Source organism: Aricia agestis, chromosome 16 (genome assembly GCF_905147365.1).
Source record: "Aricia agestis chromosome 16, ilAriAges1.1, whole genome shotgun sequence".
Taxonomy (NCBI): Eukaryota; Metazoa; Arthropoda; class Insecta; order Lepidoptera; family Lycaenidae; genus Aricia; species Aricia agestis.
Genome location: NC_056421.1, coordinates 5,288,855 through 5,307,084, shown reverse-complemented (window position 1 = coordinate 5,307,084; position 18,230 = coordinate 5,288,855). Strand labels below are relative to the sequence as shown.

The window sequence follows — 18,230 nt, the reverse complement described above, 5'->3', positions numbered from 1 at the left end:
AAAATTAAATCGGGCAATCTTTGGATTTTTGTAAAAGGTATCAAATAAACAAATTTTTAAAGCATAGATTGTATTATTACTTTAGTTAGAACTGTTTAAAGTTCCCGAAAGATGTGACTTTGGTATTTTTTTTCATCCAGTAGGAGTACATTATTTTATTATTTAAATCGGACAAGCTTTTCCAAATATAATCAAAAATCACATATATTTTTTTTGTGCCAATCAATGAAATACATACGTCTAGAAAACTGCACAAAGATGTCAAATTGGCAGCTGTCTGCGCCTTAACAAAGTTAACACTTTTAGAACGTCGTGTCTACATGAGGCCACCGCCGGTTCGGGAACTAATCCGGCGAGAAGAACCGGCGCAAGAAACTCGCACGGGGCCACCTTTTACCAAAAAGGTGGAAAATAACAAAGATAGTTTAAACTAATTTACGTTAAGTATGCAAGTACTTATACCTACCGAAGCTATATCTATGAAATTGGGTCTAGTATATTATAATTACGTAAATATAATTTTATCTTTCCACTCTCAAATCTCTTTAGGCACTGAGCCTACTGGAACTCGGCCTTCGCACTTTCGTGCGTTTGATGTGTTTTGCTTAGTGACTTTGGATCTCATAATATGAAAACTCATTATATGAATTCTGAGTTCGCAGCCTGAAATTTGGGGGGGGGGGGGCACTCACTAGTCACTATACTAATATATATATATATTTTTGTGCCCTCGGACGGTTCTGGGTTGACAGCTGTCTAAGGTCGGACGCAGTGGTGTTGAGGAGATAGCTAGAAATTTCAACTCCAAGCATATACATACAACTGTACTATAATATAATAATATATAATATTAAAAGCACTTCCGCATGGAAACATCAGCTGAACATTAAAAAAATATGCTTACACTACTTAAAACTACTAGTTTAAGTTAGTTTCAACATTCATTACAACATTTAAATTGTATTAAGTTTAGTTCCAACTTCTGTTAAAAGATGGCGATGTACGTTTGAACATAAGAAATTCAACCTTAACTTCAGAGCGTAACACATACATTACTTCTGCGATTCTGCGCGAGACCTATTATTAGCGTTGGTCGCCCGCAGACATGTGCCTTACGCTCTGGAGTTAAGGTTCAATTTGTTATGTTCAATTTTGGTATATGTCGCTTAGATGCACTTCGACTGCGCTAATACAGGTTGACCCTAAGTTTGAATGATATTTTAATTTGATAAGTACAACGTAAATAGATAAATTATACTGAGTCAAAATCTGTGCCATATACATAGAATACATAAGTATAGAATACCTACAAAAAAACTTATTGTAAAATTAATTAAGGAACTATGCTAATAAAAATTGTATGCTCTGTGTTTAGGGGAAAATAGACTGCTAGCCCTAACTACAGGTTTCCTAACCTTTATAGGGTAGCAGACGCTTCACCTCACTTGATTTTTATGTAGTGTCTAATAAATTTTATTTTTATATTTTATTTTTATTTTAACATTATATTTACAAATCGCTATGAAAAGTACCAATAATAGGGACATAACGTGATGGTACATGGTGTTGTGGGGACATAATATTATTATTGTATCTGTCGCAGTCATCTGGTTTAATCTGCGATTCGATTGAATGAGTAGTGGTTGCATTAAATGACACCATTCAATTGAATGACTAACGGCCGTCCCCAATATTTGATCTATCTCTGGTTTTGCCCTACTAGAGATAGGAATAGCTCACAATTGACATAAAATTTATGTCTAATGTGAGCTATTCCTATCTCTAGTAGGGCAAAACCAGAGATAGATCAAATATTGGGAATGGCCGTTATGGACAACTCGTCAAGACGTTGACTATGACGTTTAACGTCTTGACTAAAAGTCATAATATAGTGAAGTCGTTAAATGGCATGATATATTTTTTAAGTAGCCGTTGACAGGGTAGTAATAGGTACATATCCACGTTGTCATGTATTTTTTTTTATGAAATAAGGGCGCAAACGAGCAAACGGGTCACCTGATGGAAAGCAACTTCCGTCGCCCATGGACACTCGCAGCATCAGAAGAGCTGCAGGTGCGTTGCCGGCCTTTTTAGAGGGAATAGGGTAATAGGGGAGGGTAGGGATGAGAAGGGAAGGGAATAGGGGAGGGTAGGGAAGGGAAAAGGGTAGGGGATTGGGCCTCCGGTAAACTCACTCACTCGGCGAAACACAGCGCAAGCGCTGTTTCACGCCGGTTTTCTGTGAGAACGTGGTATTTCTCCGGTCGAGCCGGCCCATTCGTGCCGAAGCATGGCTTTCCCACGTATGATTATACGAACATAATATTATTTTATTACTAATTTATAGCACTTTAAAGTAAATTTAATCGAGAAAATATCAACACCGTGCTATCAGCTGTGCGAGCTGTTTGACGCCATATTTGTTTTAGTGACTACTAGCGCCGCAGTGGGGAAAAATGAAATACGTTCAATTACCTGACTGATTTCATGTCCGCTATCTTCAAAGGGCTATGTTACAAATCGCTATAGTCAGCGATTTGTAACATAGCCCTTTGAAGATAGCGGACTAACTAGTGTTAGACGTTGAGTGACGATCGTTCAATCGACGTTCGGCCGAGTGATTCAATTGAATGGTATCATTCAATGAATGCGCTAGTCATTCAATCGAATCACAGATTGAACCAGTTGACTGCGACACCGGCTGCCGTCACATTAGGAATCGGTGTTATTATTATTTATTATTGATTTGCTTCCATTGATTTTAATGTTTTGTTTATAAAAAATAATATAATCTACAGGGTATATTATTTGATACAACAGACAAATTATAGAATCAATGACAGCAACAATTTTATATTTAAAATTGTTGCTGACATTGATTCTATAATTTGTTAGGTTAGGTTTAGTAGGTATATTATCAAGGCCTTGATAATATACCTACTGCCCACCTCATTATAATTTATGTAATGTTGCTAAAGCCATAGACGTAGTTTTAGTCATTAGAAAAATTGCAAACATAATGACTACTATAGAGCAAAATTACCCGAATTAAATTAATAAAGTACAGGATGGATATTATGTATGTATGTTTGTAGATAAAAATCTTCCAATTTGATTAACCTAAATCATATAAAGTGTGTGTTCTCTATGATTCAAAATATAACCATTTCATTGTTTCACCTGAAAACGTATCTGTTGATTTTCAGAAATGTTCGTTACATTTCTTTTATTTACATTCTGTGTTTATAATGCAAAGGTAAAATAAAAAAATATATTTTTTAATCGGTCAATGGCCTACCACACATTCCCACCACTGCAACTCCTATGTCGCCAGAATCTACAGTGATAACCAACAACGAAAACAATTATTGGTATGATCTCAGGGGTCAAATTAAAAATGTATCTAGTAAAAAGCAAAGAAATCAGAGTCATATTCATTATTAAATCTGTAATTAATAATTATGCTATAATAATCTATTACTTAGTAAGTGAGATTATTGCGCTGAAGCAGAAACCTAATTTCCTTTTTAATAGGCTCTCAACGATGCTGAAGGAAGGAAGATGTTTGAGGAACATATAAAGAAATGTGCTGCTGATCTCAAAGTTGACGAGGCAGACTTGTCAGGTCTACACAAACTAGAAGTGCCTACCAAAACAGAAGTCAAGTGCGTGCTGGCTTGCGCGTATAAGACGATAGGAACTGTAAGTTTTACTATTTTTTCTAATAAGTAAATGCTGTTCCTATAGAGAAAAGTTCTGTAGATGTAAATAAAGTATTTATACTTTCTGTTATGATGCTAAGCATATTCTAGAATGCAAATAACAGATCATAAAATCAACTACTATATTTATCAAAGAAAATAAGATGTCATAAAATTAATTATAAGACATAATTGCGTAAAATAGTTCAATTTAAAATTATTTTATCTTGTAGATGAACGATGAAGGAAAATACGACATAAAGAAAGGTTACGAGTTCGCCAAGGTGATGGAAGATGGAGACCCCAAGAGACTTGAAAATGGAAAGAAAGTAGCTGATATATGTTCCGCAGGTAAGTGCCTAAAATAGCAATTTAAAATATTTAACTTATACATAAAGCCCGCGACTTATAAAAGAAATTAAATCCTTATCTATTTTGAAGCAAATAAAAAATCATTATCGTTGTTTATTTAACCTCTATATTAGAAGTTACATATAACTTTAAGTTATTAATCAATATAAGTAAATAGAAGAATATATTTCATCTCTGCAATGTAAGCATAATATAGTATAATAATTATTAGAATATTCTAACGGCTTCTGATATCATAAAACCTGAAAGCGCCACCAATAATGCTGCAGATAATGATGACATAAGTCATCATTATCTGCAGCATTATTGATGGCGCTTTCAGGTTTTGTGATATCTACTCATAAGAGTAGTTATGAGTCAAAATATTAGTCTACTACTACTTACGCATTTATTCTATTTGCATTTCAGTAAACGACGAGCCTGTAACTGATGGTGAGAAGGGATGTGATAGAGCTGCGTTGATGTTTAAATGTATGCTGGAACATGCTCCAAAGGTAGGCTGTGGCTACTTCTTATATATTTTGTATATGAGAAGCTATTATTTTATGAATACATACTAGCAAAGCTTTTTAAAAATTCAAACGCCAGTAATGTATCAACTTATGACATTTTGCTTTCTTTCTTTACAGTATGGATTCAAACTTGAATGAGGTGGATTAAGAAAAAAGTAAAACTCGAGAAGATGCAATATATACTTACTTTAACTGATTTTAACAAATGATTTGTAGTTATTCCCTTATCCATTTGAAACTGATAAAATCAGCAACAAATAAAACAACTAAGAATGTTAAACTAGAATAAAATTCTTTAATATATCTGAATCAAAAAGTGGAAAAATTTTGTTTGTATTATTTTTGACACAACACACAGCGCCATCTATACAAAATACCCTAAACTTCCAAACGAAATACCTCCTGGCCAACAAGATGTCTAGACAGTGTAATAGTTTTTCAAAAGATGGCCTTGTCTGGTTTGTCCGAAGAAGATTTTGGTAGTATAATGTGTCACGTATCATGTAATATGTATGTCTGTTGCATCGTAACGTCTAAACTTTTTGTTATCCAATTTTAAAAGGGTTTGCTCAGCAGTAATAATTATACTCTAATCTCTATTAATGTTATGTTATGTGACGTAATTGATAATTTTAATTTAGGATGTTCTACCGGGATTCAGCATTTTCAGGTCAATACCATCAGATCACGTCGCATTAGCTGTTTTATCTAATGTTTTGTCTAAAATACGGGTTATAGACATAGTACTTACTTGGTTGTAGTAAAATGATTACAACAATTTAAATACTTATAGTAAAGTTAATAAAGTAAAACGATATTACAATAGTAAGTAAAAACCTGAGATAAAAACCGTTGTACTTGGTCCTAATTTAACAGGATATTGATAACTTATAGACTATAGTGCTCTTTAATTGATGCTGACTTTCAGATATTATTGCTGCATTTGTTACATTTTTATCGCAATACTAATTGTGGAGTACTACTCTACCTAATTGTGGAGGAAAATGCCAATTTATCTTAATTTAATTATATATAGGAAGAACTAAAAAAGTAAAGAAAGTAGACATAATAAAATAATTAGTGAGACTTGGGTGGGGAACTGTGGTACCCCTATAAATCCAAATATTTTTTTACAAGGCATAATATTTCAAAATGTACAAAAAATAGTGCCAATTTTAGCTTTACAATAAGAATCTTAAAAAACATAATGTTAATGGTTACGCCACAAAAACTACGAGTAAAAGTTTGGGAATTCCCAATCGAGATGCACCGTAGTTCAGCTGAGTTCATCGGATCAAGTTTTACACCCCTCCGACCTGCGCGTGAGTGCAGCGTCAAGCGTGACTACTTCGCCCGGCGTCCGCGTCGAGTGCGGCCGCTCGCGCCAACTTCACTCATCGGTTTCATTGATGACGTTTCTCATAACAATTCATCGTTTACAGTTGTTTTGTCAATATTTGTATGCACGGTGTGTGATCTAGTGTTTGTTTTGTGTATTTCAGTGTCTTGTGCTTTTGTTTTTGTGTTTGTGAAAAGGCCGGTTTGTTTGTGATTTGGTTATGTGTGTTGTGACAGTGTTTTGTTTTATATGTAAGTATGAATTTATTTACTTACATACATAAAATTACCAGTAAAACTCACAATTTTTTGGGCAGGAAAATGATAAAAAGCTTTTAAGCTATTTCTAAATTATGATTAAAAGGTACTATCGTATTTAACTACCGTAGTATTGAATTACTTAAATAGGCACTTACCTATTTAAGTAATTCAATATTAGCGTGTTATATTGTTGTTACTCTAATATTTATAATTATCTTCATTTTTCTCTTTTATTTCTACCATAATAAGTAGACGACAGATGTTACCTCTAAAAGCTTCTTCTACCGCATGCTACCTACTCCAATTTCATAACATATTTTAGATCAACCCAGTGAATCTTATTAACATTCGATATTCGGCGAAGCCCAAGGGAGGAGACGAGAAAAAACGAATATTTTAATATTTTATTTAACAACAAAACACGTGCCAAAGTATCTGTTGTATTTTTACAGTACATCTTTTTTTATTTTTATCGGAACCGGTATGAATAGGTTGTCGTTATCAATAGCGGGTGTAGTTGAGTATGAAGTCGTATATGGGTCTATATACTTTGCTCCCTCCGTCGGAGATATCATTTTATTTTTCTTTCGTCTATAACTTAGGCCATTACGATTTTGTAGCAAGTTTAGTCTATGCTTTATCTTAGTTTTAGGTTTTTCTTTCTCTCTCCCTTTATTTTCTGAAGTTTCTGAATCATCATTGCTATCTTCACGTGTCGACCAACGATCGATATCTACGTATGGTTCTAATTCTTCTTCTGTATCTCGTCTTTTTCGTTTCCCTGATGCCACTCCAATTTGGAGCAGAATTGGATTTGTGACCAAAGCTGCAGCAGCACCGAGAAGTGCCAATCCAGCTATTGGCCAAAGCACTGTTTTTACTGCCAGTCCCTAAAATAAAATTGATTTTTATTATCGTGGTCTTCGATGTTATTTAAAATTACGTTATGAAATCACGTAAATACATATACTTAACCAAATACGTAATTTGGTTATGTGTCAAGTATACGATAGGTACACAAAAAATTCCTAAATTATTAATAAAAATACCTACAGTGTATAACTATACACAAATATGGTGAATTATTATTAAAAACTGGAAGCATTCCAAGTACCTATGACAATTGTCTGAATATTTATTTTTGTTTATTTTGCTTACCAACTTTCTCTTGTTACTGTTTACAATGTTTATAGTTGACATAGTTATTATTTATAATTTAATGACATTTGTTTCGCTAATCTCTAAATCTATAGTCTATAAAAATGCTTTTCAAATAGTTTAATTTTATTAATTGGTATTATTCCATAAGTACAAAACGTTTAAAAAAATATATTTCAAACTATAGTCTTAATGTATTTTAGTTTTCTTCAATCTTTCATTTTATTCGATTGATTACCTAAATCGAGAATTGTTAAGGCATCAGTATTCCTAATTAATCATTTGTTTCCTCCAGTATGCTTTATGCTTCACCTACCGACAATATTTAATTATTGGCGAGATATTACAATATTTTTTATTCCTAGCCTATGTAATTAGTGATTACTAATTAGTATCTCCATTATCACGAATACGTTTATACACAGGAAACAGAAAGTGGCTCTATAAAAACTGAATATCCGTTACATACGCTGCGCATGTGCTATTTACCAAAGAAATATTTTAATTGAGCTAAAGAAACTGCAACATTACAACATTCAGCAAAAAAAAATCACGAAGTCTAAAAATTTTTATTTAACTACCAGTTTCTTTAAAAATTCAAGTCTTTTAAAAAGATTTATAGATTCAGAAAGAACAAAAAGATTTCTAAGTAGTTATTAATTCTAAACTACGATTTTTCACTTCAAACATGTTCCTGAAATTATAATCTTTTTTAAATAAATATTAAATAATTTACGATAAAATCGTAATACTTCCTACCTCAGTAATAAAAATGCACAAACTAAACGGAAGTTAGATAAAAATAGCTGATAAACAGTAGTGTCAGTAAGTAGGTAGATACTAGTAGTGTTTTGCAAAATACGTAACTACTTTTCTAACGCATATTAATATGTTATGTATTATTCTAAGAACAATTTCAGCTAATTACCTTAGCTCCTTTTTAATGTCTACATTGGGCCCAATTCAAGCAAATTCACACATCAAAGAAGCAGACAATTCACAGTGCTTTGGCGACCTTAGGTCGATGTTAACAAAACCTGATAGATCTGATCACTGTGTGCTGTTTGTTATGCAGATGCACTTTATTTTTGCACGGAGCAATCTGCCTCAATCTTCTCACTTGTGTCCCAGACTCTCAATTGGAGAATATGGAAATGCCTATTGCCTATAATAGCTGATCCTCTGGCTTAAACATTTTTAAAGCATTTTCATAATTATTTTAAGATTACCTTTCATCAAAAAGTTCATCCTGTTAAAAAATAAACTTACATGATGATATTTATGATGATCATGATAGTGATGATCACCGTAATGCCCGTGATGACCATAATGATCTACACTATGGTGGTCAAAGCCGTGATGATATCCATGATCGGGGAAGTGATGGTCGTGGCCGTAGTCGTAGGGTCCTTCGTACTCGTGTTCTATGTACTCTGTTGAAGTGATAGCTAGCTAAGTCAAATTATTCGAAGGCAGTATTTATATTATGTCACACGAGAGAGGGAGAGAGAAAGATATTTTGAAAAAATCCCAACACTACTGATTATTATTGATTATCTTTTGCACTGTAGCACTCCATATTTTTTCAATAAGTCGGTTTTATAAAGACCGACGTCCGACATATCAAAGTCTTATTGCTTTTTGCTGTCAATTTTTCTTCATTAATTCGCGACCAGGTTTCGTCATGAAGGAAGCTTTTACAAGATTTGGAAGTTAGAATATTCTCAAAGTGATTAAAAACAAAACATTGAAGAATGCAGATCACAATATATCGCTAGCACACATTAGACAATCGCACGATATTACTTCTTTTTTAAAATACTAGAAACATTACCTGGATGATCATTATGGATTAGTCCACGACTGTAGCTGGAACTAGACTGTGCATTATCCTGGAGATCCTGGAAGAACACATTAGCATATTTACGAGGTCCTTGAATGATCTTGATTTTTCTCATGAGCAGAGCTTGGCTATAAGTGTTTCTGTCATCAACATCGAGATATCTTTCAAGTGGTCGATGCTTTAAAATCTTTGGAGAAATGTTTAAAGCTTCATGAAGTAGATATTGAAATTTATTTACTATAGATATTCGATGTAAAATTGTAATAAACTTAAATAGTATGTTAATTTGATAGCTATAGCGTGGTATGTAATTAGTAACGGTTATCGCTTGATAAATAAAATGTAGCATGCACTGCAGGATATGTTCTATGTTTGTAATACGCAGCTAAGGTAAGCTAAGTTAAGCTTAATATTAGAAACCCGCATTAATTTACAAGTTCTAATACGAAAGTATTTTTTGAAGATACATACTTTTATATTTAATCTAATTCTGGAAAATGCTAATAAATGTATATAACAGCAATACATTCTTAGCATTTTCCGAAAATGGGCTTTAAAATATGTCGAAGAGATGCCGAGAGAGCCTGTAGATATTTGAGGTAGATAGACTTTGACTCCATAATAATATATTAACCAAAATACATATTTTTATCATTGTGTTTAGATTTAAATCAATCTTTTTTAACTAACTAGCCAGTAGCCGGTACTTCAATAGAACTAATAACTACAATTTTAAATGCACTTAATTCTTAATTTCTGTATCGAGTCTCAGTTTTTCTCTCGAATAATTAAATTCAATTAGAGCGAGTCCTCGAGTCCTCGGTTCGATGCGTCTAGTCGCTGGCCGGCCCCTTTCACACGACTCTTAATGTTACTCTTCCGTTTCTATTTTGCTGTAAAATACTTCACTTGAAGTAATTAATACTTTACGTTTAGTACTATCAGCCTCTGCTTCGGTACATATGTTTTGCCTTGTAATATCTAACTAGAGATCGCCCAATGGTCGAAATTCGACCTTAGTTTCACCGATATTAGTACTACTTACTAAGTATATTTTGTAAAAAAATATTGGCTTTATCCTATTTTTTTCAACTCTTGTCTCTGGGACTCAGCTGATCTCAGACTGGCCGTGTAAGCATTGTCTAATACTCGTAGTATCTAAGATTTAATAAAAAAACTATAATCCATTTTCAATTTGTCACCTTGTTGTCAACAGACTTCAACTTACAGGCTTATCACTCAAAAATCTGTAATTTTTCCTAATGTGTGTGTTGTAGTGTGTGTAATGTTTTATTTGTTAAAAAAATGTATGATAAAAACATAATTTCAAAATAATATTAGCTCGATACACTTCTTCACCATATAAACTATAACTGTGCAAAATTTCATTCATCTACGTTTCCCCATTTTTCGTCAAAAGGGATACAAAGATTTGACTCACGTCTTAATATATAGATGCCCGCTAATATTATAAGTGCGAAAGTGTGTCTGTATGTCAGTTACCTCTTCACGCTTAAACGGCTGAACCGACTTAGATAGAATTTGGTATGGAGGTACTTTAAGGGATGGGAAAGGACATAGAATAGATTTTGTGGCGGATGTACAGTTCTTGCGGGATAAAATAATTTCGATGCAACAAAGTTGCGGGCGTCTACTAGAAGTTTATATATTAGTAAATGTCAATTTATGTTATTGTTTTTAAGAATCGGAAATCTACCTAGTAATTCCAGGTGCCTTACTCCCGGAACTGATATCGATTTCGATTTTCGATTTCAACGGTTTTTTGACACTTTAGCCATCTAAAACATGTCTAAAAAATGTCAAAAAACCGTTGAAATCGAAAATCGAAATCGATATCAGTTTCGGGAGTAAGGCACCAGACTGGGTCTCCCGATAGAATATAGATCATCAGTTATTAAGAGCAATTATTTTTGAAGGTATTAGATTTTGAAATACATCCAAATTATCACCATAGTGTCTACGTTTTCTATGTAATAAGGCTTCTTCTCTCCGTGAATGATTGATGAGTTTTCACGTATGAACGGCATTGACATTTGATTTTTAGTAACGGTCCAGGTGGAATGTCTTACGATCGTGCATTATTCATTATACTGAGAACTGGTCAAACATCTGACTAATAAAATAGTTATCACATGAACGATGTCTGTAGAGGAAAGAGTATTAAAAACATGGACACTGGAGTCATAAATGTTACCTAGTTGATACTTTTTATTACCTTTAGAAAGCGAAAGACCTGAGTCATTGACGCTATTAAATCTGGTGCCATCATTATTATAGGTAGACTTATGTGGGCTAGTAAAATAATTGCTTTTTGTATACTAGCGACCCGCCTAGGCGTCGCACGGGTATAAAATATATAGCCACTGAAAAAATTATTAAAATTGATAGCCTATGATCCTTCACGTGGTCTTCTTCTTATCTGTGCCAACTCATAAATATAAAACATAAAAATTGCTCCAGTAGTTCGCGAGATAAGCCCCTTCAAATAATTTCCCCCGTTTTTTCCACATTCTCCCATTAGTCTTAGCGTGATAAAATATAGCCTATAGCCTTCCTCGATAAATGGGCTATCTAACACTGAAAGAATCATCAAAATCCGTTGCGTAGTTTTAAAGATTAAGAGGATACAACAGGGGCTAGAGAAATGAAAAAAAAGTACGTGTAATATCTATAGCTGTCTCCCTTACCTCAAGCCTATACCGCAGAACGCGATAGAGACAACTGCAGAAAATCCAGAAAATCAACGATTCGTTGTCCCCTGATTCCTTCTCCAAAACTTAACCGATTTCAGTACTTTTTTCATTAAAGATTAAAAAAAGGCTTGAGCTGTGTTCCTATGTTTTGCTTTTTTTTGTATAATCTAGCCAAATCTGTTTTCTGGACGTTTGAACACAGCGGAAAATCTGGCCATTTTTTTAGGTTTTTGAACGTTCATATCTTATTTAATAATTAAATTATGAAAAAAAGGAAAACATAGGGACATTGTATTAGTGGCCGTAGATATTCAGGAAAAAAATTATAACTCTACTAGAATTATACAGGGAGGAAACAGGGGACAACGTTTGTATGGAAAAAATGGCGGTGTGGAATCCTCTTAAAGGGAACAAAGGGACATGACGTAAAAATTGACTTTATTTTATAATACGTCTTATATTATGTATAGACTAGATGACGCTTGCAACACTGTTGCACACAAATTCGTATATGGTGCGGTAACCGTAATCTTTTCCGGGTTTAAATACTTTTAATCTAAAATTTAGTCCTATGTTCTCTTCCTGGGACTTAAACTTAAACCATACCAAAGATCATAATCAGTTCAGTGGTTAAAGCAACAGACAGGCAGACACACTTTCGCATTTATTAATATTCTAGTATTTTGTATCAGAGCTTGTTTGTAACCTAACAAAATAATGTTATATGATGAAAAAAAATGTTATTTACGTTGCATATCAATTCAATTTGCATTCAAAATGATGTTAAAACAAAACAAGTTGAAAAACATTCATTTCGAATCTGCTTTCAAACTACATCAAAGTACACAGAAATTAAATGCCCTATGCACCTTCCCAAACAAATGCTATGTGTGTTTCGTCACGGGAAATTATTCCATGGAATTCCAGATTTCGTTGCACGATTCACATCTCTGGGAACTTTGAAAGAGTTGAAAAAAATATTTTAATTCATATCAATACTGAGTCATGTTTCCGTCGAGACAAGTTATCGAGAATGTGGGACGTATTACCACAGAATATATTTATCATACAGTAAAATAACTAAGTAGTGTCCTTGAAATTCGTGAAAAGCAGATAATATAAGTTTTACCCACGCCACGCGTGATGTTGTAGGTACTGCACTTTTCTGCTCTATTAAGTTATTTTTAAATTATTATGCTCACTTGTGCGTGAGTTCGGATCCAGCGGACTACTATGAACTTATTCTACTGTATATTACTATACTGTGGTATCACATTAAATGCATAGCTTGCTCAACTACATTTTAAACGCAGGAGCTGGTTACGTGACATTATCACGAAGTTTTTGTAAGGACTAAAACAAAATAAATATAAAACAGTAAGATATGGACATGCTGAGAACCATTTTTTACCGAGACGCCTTTGTATTCTTACTTTCATCTAGACTTGAAAATAAATTCAAATGTTTTCTGCACTTTTAATTTAAAAGAGCGTATGAGATTATCGGCTAAGCTACTGGCCAGATTTAACAAAATTGAGACTCATGATGTTTTTTTTTTAGTTTTTTCCAAATTAAAATATCTACTTTTGAAACTCTAAATAAACTTCAACTACTAAGCTTTCAAAGTAAAGTCAATGTGAGTCTATTCTTCACAATGCTTTAGTAGACTAGTTCATGCTTAAATATTAGAACATAACTTACATTTTAAGCGATATTCGTGGATACCTTTGTCGGGCTTACCTTAAATTTCACGGGACCTCGGATGGGTGTAAAATTAGCATACAGCTCGGGAGCCTCTTTCAACAGAGTCTTTGCATTACTCGAATTCTGCAACGATATATTTGTGAGAGCTTGATAATCTTGTGCCTTCTATTTCTAACCTTTTAAACGATATTTGAGCATGGATATAGTCATAGGTTTTATGTTTAGCATCGCAATGTGGTCTTCTACGTTGGGTCAAAATGAAAATACTCAAACGATCACAATAGTGTAGAGGGGCATGTCGATGTGCATTCATGATGCCAATCATGGTTATGCATCATAGACAATATGTAGTAACTTGAATAAAACATCACTTACAAACCCATCGCCTTTTGCAGAAAATTCTCTGATCTCCTCGTTGAAATTCGCGTTGGTGATAGGATTACACTCCACCGGACACCAAAACACAATACCAATACAATATAATACGAAACCTACTAACATATTGACAACACAAACACAGGTGCACACAACTCATATGGTATTGAAGAAACTAACATAGATGTGGTGGACTTTATAAAACCGAGAGGGGCTTATTTGACAATTTATAAGACAATAGTCCCGTTCATGGGTTGTTGAGTGTTGCGAAGTGATTTCATTGTTCCTAATCATAATGATGGTCTTGCAGATTGTTTTACGGTGGATGCACCACAATTGGCCGCAATGAGATTAGAGGATGCTGTGGTTACATTTCACAAACAATGCCCAGCCTACTTAGTTTCAGTGACAGATTAACAGTTGTGAAACGCCCTTGAAGTCACAGAGATAACTATATATTATACAGAGGAAACTATATATTATACGGCTTTGCAAAGATATAAGAAAAACTGTTCAAGAGTTTAGTTTTTGGTCCATTTTTGACACAATGATAACATTTGCTACAAACATAACTTTGCCTCTTAGGCTGGCTTCTCACGGCGTGTGATATCACAAGCCGCGCCGCGCCGAGCCAGCTATTACGAGCGAGCACGAGCCACAGGCGATCACGAGCCACCCCTTCTCACGGCGCGTTATATCACAAGGCGCGCCACGCTGACAAACATTCAAGTAAAATTAAACTTTATTAACATGATAATAGATATCATTTTGCTCTAAGTCACTACGTTAAATAAGTAAATTTTAATGAAATGCAACTTTATTCATAAGGCAACTAGGTTGCCTAATGAATAAAGTTGCATTGATACAGATGATAACAGATGCCGCTGCTTGGCGGCTACATCGCGCTATAGCTAGCACGAAGATATTTGTTATAGGTATAAGGTGGTAGGTTATTAATTTAAGTGTAATTCATTTATTTGATAACACTGTTGACGTGGGAGAGCCATGCTTCGGCACGAATGGGCCGGCTCGACCGGAGAAATACCACGTTCTCACAGAAAACCGGCGTGAAACAGCGCATGCGCTGTGTTTCGCCGAGTGAGTGAGTTTACCGCAGGCCCAATTCCCTTCCACGTCCTCCCCTATTCCCTTCCCTTCCCATCCCTACCCTCCCCTATTCCCTTTTAAAAGGCCGGCAACGCACCTGCAGCCCTTCTGATGCTGCGAGTGTCCATGGGGGACGGAAGTTGCTTTCCATCAGGTGTGCTCGTTTGCCCCCTTCTTTCATAAAAAAAAAACCAGTACGAGTGGAAACATAATAATTATTATTATTGTGAATTATACAAGTAGTATAGCATCACGGGGAACTGGGAAGGTTTTGAGCAATTATTATTGTTCGGAATCGTACATCTGGCAAGCTTTCGTCATCATTCCACGCGAAAAACATACCATCATCAATCCTCATCACCTTGGTGAGTGGCAGTCTTCAACCGTGCATTTTTTGCGTAACGTCCTGCCATGCACTGTAAAACTCAGGAATGAACTGCCACCAGTATTTGAGGACCAATACACGCCATAGGAATTTAGTCCCAGCCCCCAGGGTATCCCACCCTGGGACTTAAATCCCTCTGGCGTGATAATTCTAGAACACCAAGAATGAGTGTAAGTGAAAATAGTTTCATATTAGTTAATCACCTATAATAAAAATCTTCGTGCTAGCTATAGCGCGATGTAGCCGCCAAGCAGCGGCATCTTTTTTTTTTAATATTTTTTTATGAAATAAAGGGGCAAACGAGCAAACGGGTCACTTGATGGAAAGCAACTTCCGTCGCCCATGGACACTCGCAGCATCTGAAGAGCTGCAGGTGCGTTGCCGGCCTTTTAAGCGGTAATAGGGGAGGGTAGGGAAGGGAATAGCCAATAGGAGAGGGTACGGAAGGGAATAGGGGAGGGTAGGGAAGGGAAAATTGTACGGGATTGGGCCTCCGGTAAACTCACTCACTCGGCGAAACACAGCGGAAGCGCTGTTTCACGCCGGTTTTCTGTGAGGACGTGGTATTTCTCCGATCGAGCCGGCCCATTCGTGCCGAAGCATGGCTCTCCCACGTCAAAAGTGTTATCAAATAAATGAATTACATTTAATTTAATAAAATTAGCGGCGTAGATTGAAGTGCAACCTAGTTGCCTAATGAATAAAGTTGCATTTCATTAAAATTTATTTATTTAATGAAGTGACTTACAGCAAAATGATATGTATTATCGTGTTAATAAAGTTTCATTTTACTTGAATTTTTGTCGGCGTGGCGCGGCTTGTGATATCACGCGCCGTGAGAAGGGGTGGCTCGTGCTCGCCTGTTTGCTCAAGCCGCGCCTTTGAAGTTACCGACTTTAATCGGATCGGGACGCGCCTGCACGAGCCACGCCGCGCCACCCCTTCACACGGCGCGTGGCTCGAGCGGGCGCGGCGCGGCTTGTGGTAGCACGCGCCGTGAGAACGCAACCACACCATCACTTTCTTCGGGCGCGTGGCTCGAGCTGGCGCGTGATATTAAACGCGCCTGCTCGAGCCAGCCCGAGCCACCCCTTCACACGGCGCGTGGCTCGAGCGGGCGCGGCGCGGCTTGCGATAATACGCACCGCGAGAAGGCACCATTAGAGAAAAACAGACAACAACAAAGAAAAATTAATCTAAACACAGAAACACATCGAAGTCAAGCGGGCAAGTTGGTTTATTTAAATATGAAAATTGCTATAAAATATTTACTCAGCACAGCTGAAGGCAAAGGTTCTATACCCGAAGGTTTATTTGTTTTTAAATTATTTATTTCGTGGAAAGCAGATTTACGATTAGCACCGCGATACATCAGGAGCCCCGCCAATAAAAATTCCTATTTACAAAGACATAGTAATCTAGAAGAGGTGCTCTTTGAGAAAGTTACACACGTGTTAGCTAATGCTTTGGTTATAAAGATAATATTATATAAGTAAAGTATCATAAACTAAAAGCAAATTCTGTTACTTGTTTCTAAAATATCTTTACATTTGACGAAATAGTTGTCTACTTTAGACTTTAGATTTAAATCAATAGTTATTGCATTTTTAACGTTGTTAGTGGCGGCCGAAAAGGAAGATCTTCCGACCGAGCGAGATAGCATGCTCGGTCAGGCCGAAGCCCACTGACGTCATTTCAGACGTTGTATATATCTTGCCGTTCTCCGAAACTTCGATAGCGCGATGCAGGAATGTTAGGCGAATTGTGGGTACCGCCACATCACTCCCCCCGAAGACCTGTGGTATTCTTCGATGCGCTTGTGTTGTCAGGTGTGGGCCGAAGCTACGCGTGCAATGACCAGGAGAGGGACCCCGTGCTCTGCTTGTTGACCGGTCGTTGTAGCCTATGGCTGCCCCGTTCAAGCCAGACACGGGTTCGACCAGCGCGGAAGCCTAACGCGGCTTATGGTCGAGGCGACCCGGTTATGCTTGATGTCTGCTGACGTGGTGCGGAGGGGCGGGGAGTGTTGATGATGATCGATGTCCAGATTCCAGAAGGATGCGTGTTCTTGTCGGTGGTCACCAATTTAACGTTGTTCGTGGCGGCCGAAAAGGAAGATCTTCCGACCGAGTGAGGTGGTATGCTCGGTCAGGCCGAAGCCCACTGACGTCATTTCAGACGTTGTATATATCTTGCCGTTCTCCGAAACTTCGATAGCGCGATGCAGGAATGTTAGGCGAATTGTGGGTACCGCCACACATTAAAATGATCTGAATGATTACAAACAAATGAATTTGAATTTTAGGAGTGTTGACGTTCTCTAGGCAAAACTATTCGTTACTTTACTATGAGTCCGTTTAATTTTTTACTAGCTTCGTCTTTCCTAAAAATTGTATTGAGTAAAATATTATGCCACATCCAGGACTGCTATATCAAGTTATATTACATTTTCTACCGCGCACGCTACCTTCTTTATTTCATGTGTTAAATTCTTTGCGGGATATATTATAGGTGAAAAAAGTATCTCGTATCTTACCGATGGTTCGTAAGTAGTTTCCTCGTAAAGAACGGAGGAATTTGGGGGAAGGGGAGCGAATGGTCTGGCCGAGATAAATGGATTAAGTAATTGCACTGAATAGAACAATTAATTCCTTGGAATTTGAAATCCGATTTAAAGTGGAAAGTGGATGTGATGATTTAGGAGTAAAGGCATAAAAGTGTGGAAGAAAGATAAAAGAAAACGATCTAAGTTTTAACCAA

The 18,230-nt window shown here is 36.0% G+C and overlaps 1 protein-coding gene across 1 annotated transcript; it reads left to right on the top strand.

Moving 5' to 3' along the window:
• The first annotated feature begins 3,561 nt into the window (after positions 1-3,561).
• On the top strand, positions 3,562-4,760 carry LOC121735015 (general odorant-binding protein 28a-like). The gene is made up of 4 exons (XM_042125684.1): positions 3,562-3,702; positions 3,935-4,052; positions 4,482-4,567; positions 4,703-4,760. Exons 1-4 carry the CDS (start codon positions 3,562-3,564, stop codon positions 4,721-4,723), a joined length of 366 nt encoding a protein of 121 aa, XP_041981618.1. The 3' UTR covers positions 4,724-4,760.
• The last annotated feature ends 13,470 nt before the right edge of the window (positions 4,761-18,230 follow it).

Bases quoted from the DNA above. Each gene is read 5' to 3' on its own strand.
- LOC121735015 (XM_042125684.1), top strand. From the start codon at position 3,562: ATGTTTGAGGAACATATAAAGAAATGTGCTGCTGATCTCAAAGTTGAC. The intron at 3,703-3,934 runs GTAAGTTTTACT...TTTATCTTGTAG, and splicing joins CGTATAAGACGATAGGAACT to ATGAACGATGAAGGAAAATA. The intron at 4,568-4,702 runs GTAGGCTGTGGC...CTTTCTTTACAG, and splicing joins TGCTGGAACATGCTCCAAAG to TATGGATTCAAACTTGAATG.